Source organism: Candoia aspera, chromosome 2, assembly GCF_035149785.1.
Source record: "Candoia aspera isolate rCanAsp1 chromosome 2, rCanAsp1.hap2, whole genome shotgun sequence".
NCBI lineage: Eukaryota > Metazoa > Chordata > Lepidosauria > Squamata > Boidae > Candoia > Candoia aspera.
Window position 1 is genome coordinate 137,907,595 of NC_086154.1, and position 4,353 is coordinate 137,911,947.

Below are 4,353 nucleotides of genomic sequence, written 5' to 3' on the forward strand. Positions count from 1 at the left end.
CCCCCAGGAACATCTGTCCCTCGTTCCCTGATATATGAGCAAATACCCTTCTGATCAATACTCTATAATGTGAGAGGAAAATGCAGACAGGAGCAAGCTAATTCCAATCACAATTTTTATATTTAGCGCTAAGGTGTCCCCCCTCCACCCCAAGGCGAGAAGGTTTTCGCAGGACAAATCGCAAGCTCTTTGTGTCGGCCAAACACAGACCACCATCCCCCCCCTATTTATCCCCTCACTCTCTTTACAATCAATGGGTGACTCACTTTGCCTTTAAAGATTGCAGCTTCTGTCTCAAGGAGGCAGCCAATAGGAAGCCGCTGGAGGTCACGTGGCCCGGCAGATTTCTTAATGAAGCGGACCCATCCCGCCGCTTCTGCGCATGCTCCTGGGTAAACAATATGTTGGGTACTTGTCTCTCTCTCTCTTTCTTTCGGAAGTCGAGTTTTAAAAAGCTCGGGCAGACCATGATATGACGACTTCACTGATTTTGCATCCACGCTGGGCGGACACTTTCATGTACGTGTATGAGGAGAACCCGAATGAAAATAATCAGACTAAAATCCCAGCCATGGAAGGGCTCGGTGGGAACTGTCCAGCCAGCCACTGCAGGGATTTAATCACTCACCCGGTGCTGAGTCGTCATTCCAGCACAATTGGGACTCACCAGGGTTCCGTTTACACGGAAATACCTGCTCCAGATGCAGCCAGGCAGTGTCCCGCGCCGCCCGCCTCTTCTAACGCCACCTTGGGCTACGGCTATCCCTTTGGAGGCAGCTACTACGGATGCCGACTGTCCCATTCCCACAACGTGAACTTGCAACAGAAGCCTTGCGCCTACCATCCGGCTGAAAAATACCCCGAGCCCAGCGGCTCCCTCCCCAGCGACGAACTATCCTCTCGGGCCAAAGAGTTTGCTTTCTACCCCAGCTTTGCCAGCTCCTACCAGGCGGTCCCTGGCTATTTGGACGTATCGGTGGTTCCAGGTATCAGTGGGCACCCCGAGCCAAGACACGACGCGCTGCTCCCCATGGAAGGGTACCAGCACTGGGCCCTCTCCAACGGCTGGGACGGGCAGGTTTACTGCGCGAAGGAGCAGTCGCAGTCCACCCACCTCTGGAAGTCGCCTTTCCCAGGTAGGGTGCTCTCGGTCGACCCCGGGCTCTCTGCTCCGCCATGATTGCGAATTTAGGCTGGGTAAACCTAGCTCAGGTAAACTTGGTTGGGGGCGCTTCCTTGGACGCGCATGGCGGGGGAGCGGGGACCAGGAGCCGAGAGAGAAACTTAAACAAAGCCTCCGGCTTGGAACTCTTTGGCATTCAGTTTGGCAGCTGTAGACGGAGGGGAGAGGAGGGCGCGCCTGCGGGTGATCCCTCTCCGCGTTGGCTCCCGGTTGGGTTTTTTCCTCTTTGACGTTAATTGTGTTGGAATGTTTTAAATCACAATTCTGGACCCAGGAAAGCAGAAGTATCTCTTCTCCCCGTCTGTCCCACCCCCTACCCCGCCATGGGAAGGTTGGGCTTTACAGAAGGATCCAGTAAATCGGGCTGTACTGCAATTACAGAAGTAGCTGTCAAGTGGCAGGCGTCTTGTAAGGCACGGGGAGCGAGTGAAAATGAAACGGGGCAATGTTTTCGCCTCTGGTTAGAAATCTGGAGTGAATGACAGTCTACGAACCACCCCGAAAGCAGAAACACCTCGGCACGACTGCCTCTCCTTTAGGGAAAGAGAGGAGAGACGAAAGATCGGCGAATGTCTTCTGCATTCATGGGGTCCCTATCTCGCCATCATCTCGGAACTGGCCAAAGGGATGGGTTGGAGCCCCCAAAGGGGAGTAAATAAGGTAGGAATCAGACATTTATCTTGGCAAGACGGGGGAGGGGATGCCCCGTCAGATCGGGAGCAGCTCGCCAGCGATGCCTCTACAAAGCGTTGCATGCTGGGGTTCCCTTCCGAAAGGAAGAGGAATTAGAGCTTAGCGAGATGGAAGGAAAGGAAGGCCCATCTGGATCCTACTGGATTTCAGCCGCCGGCGGAGAGCAAACCCGCCCCCCCCCCCCCGCTTTTTTTATGCTAGAAAAAGAAGAAAGATCTCCTGTAAACAGCAGTTTTTCTCACCAGTGTTCCCCCCCCCCCCACATGGGTGAAATCTGAAGAGCTGCTTCAGATATCTCCACTCTATTATCTTCAGTCCATTTTTCTGAAGCCCTGATATACTCTTCTCCTAGATGTATTTCATTCAAATTCCCTTCCTGATATCCCTACCATTCAAAGTCTGTCCCACTACCCTAATGAATCTTAAGGCCTTAATAAAAATCCCGGGAAAGATTTTCCATAGAGAGATTGTCGCTCCTCCTTCTAGTCCTAAAAATATGATTGGAGAAAATTATAATCTCTAAATGATGGGGGAAATACTCAGGAATATTCCTTTCTTCCAGTTATGAAGGAGGACAGGTTGGAATAATTATTTCTAGAGGTGTTCTGTTTTCTTCCACTGGGATTCATTTCATTGTTATTACTATTATTGTATTTTTTTAATCAAGTAGCAAGTTTGATTTTTAAATCTCTTTCTCAGGAAGCCTTTGGGGAAATAGGGAGATAAGGAGAGGCGGGGGACTTATCCGTGAGTGATTGTAGTTAGTCATGAAGAATTGGGACACCGTGGTAGAAGTAACTATTCCAACAAAGATTGAATGCATTGATGAGAATTCATGGTCTCTCCAGTACATGGTAGGGTAGGGTAGGAAAATAACAGGGCTTAACAGCTGGTAGATACCTTCAAGGAAGCAGAAATTCCCAAGCAGCCAGTAAATGTATTTAGCACTTATCATAAGTAATGGAGGGGTTGAAGAGAGTAACTGATGGAGCTGAGATGAGGATAGTCCTTATGTTCCCTAGATCAGCTCAGGGAGCGGGAGGCTTCCAAGCAACCTGCCTACATACTCAGGGTTGCTTTTTCAGGAAAGCTTTGGTCTCACTGCTGTATTGTGTTAAAGAGATCAACCTAGGCTAGAGGAGAATCTGTATCTGAAATCCACGCGTTAATGTCGACTGGATGCTTAGAAAGGAGGTGTGGAAAGTTAGGTTCTGTTTCCAGTTTTATGGAAGTTGGTGTTCTCCTTAGACTGCCCCACTTGCCAGGGTTCTTATCCGTGACTTGATGCTCCTAGTAATTGCTGTGGGCAATCTCTCTTGGAATAAACCAGATGCATGGATTCATATCTTGTTCAGCCTGCAGCCCATTTCCCAGATGCGCTTCTCATATCCCACTATCCCACTGGTTCTGTCCCACTCCCCCCCCCCCCGCCCACCCCATGCACTTCCAAATTCACCGCCTCCTCTCAGATCCCATTTTCTTGCTCTTTTGTTTCCATTCTCACTGGCTTGCTTTTTTCCTGCCTATCCCCTACCTAATGTCTGGAAGAGGCATTGCCCAGCCAGTTGCAAGATGCAGTTTAATCTAATTGACCCGCTCCCCATCTCTCTCTTTTCTTCCCCCCTTGCTTCCCCCCTTTTCTCTGTTCCCCTCTTCTTCACAGATGTGGTGCCTCTTCAGCCAGAAGTGAACAGCTACCGGAGGGGCCGGAAGAAAAGGGTCCCTTACACGAAAATCCAGCTGAAAGAATTAGAAAAGGAGTATGCGGCCAGCAAGTTCATTACCAAAGAGAAGCGAAGAAGGATTTCGGCCACCACCAACCTTTCCGAGCGCCAGGTCACAATCTGGTTTCAGAATCGCAGAGTGAAAGAGAAAAAGGTTGTTAGTAAATCTAAGACACCCCACCTACAAGCTACCTGACATAGAAACCTTTCAGGAGGGGGGACAACATAAAAATAAAAAGTGGGGGGAGGGGGCAAAAGAAACAAATGCAAATATTTATCTGGTGAATTTGTATAAATAAAAAATGCATTGAATTTGATTATTTAAACACCCGCACACTCTCCAAGGAGGGGTGAAGAATAAAGCCACCATCTTTGGGTTATTCTTCTGTCCATTGATTGCCGTCGCTTAACTGTGAAGCTGACTGCCCGTCTTAAAATCCATTTTTCGGTGTTTTTAAATGTGCACACTTATTTTTAAAAGAGCAGAGACAGGAGGGGAAAATTCTCTCTCCTCCCCTTCTCCCTTCCTCCCTCTCTCACATAACGCCTACAGTATATACATGCACACACAGATTTGCTATGTTGGATTTCTGAGTGATTTTGTCCTTTCTTTCTTTCCCTTCTTTCTTTTGTAGGTCTGTATTATAGTCCAGCACTTTCCCTTTGCCATACTTTCCATGTATTTGGCTGTTTTTGTCTTTTATGTTTCAAAAAACAAAAAGCGAAAACTATAAATGTTACATATGATGAATG

At 48.4% G+C, this 4,353-nt stretch overlaps 1 protein-coding gene across 1 annotated transcript; it reads left to right on the plus strand.

The window, feature by feature from the left end:
• The first annotated feature begins 472 nt into the window (after window positions 1–472).
• HOXC13 (homeobox C13) lies at window positions 473–3,796 on the plus strand. Its single transcript, XM_063296590.1, has 2 exons — window positions 473–1,136; window positions 3,540–3,796. The coding sequence occupies exons 1-2, from the start codon at window positions 473–475 to the stop codon at window positions 3,794–3,796; spliced, it is 921 nt and encodes a 306-aa protein (XP_063152660.1).
• The last annotated feature ends 557 nt before the right edge of the window (window positions 3,797–4,353 follow it).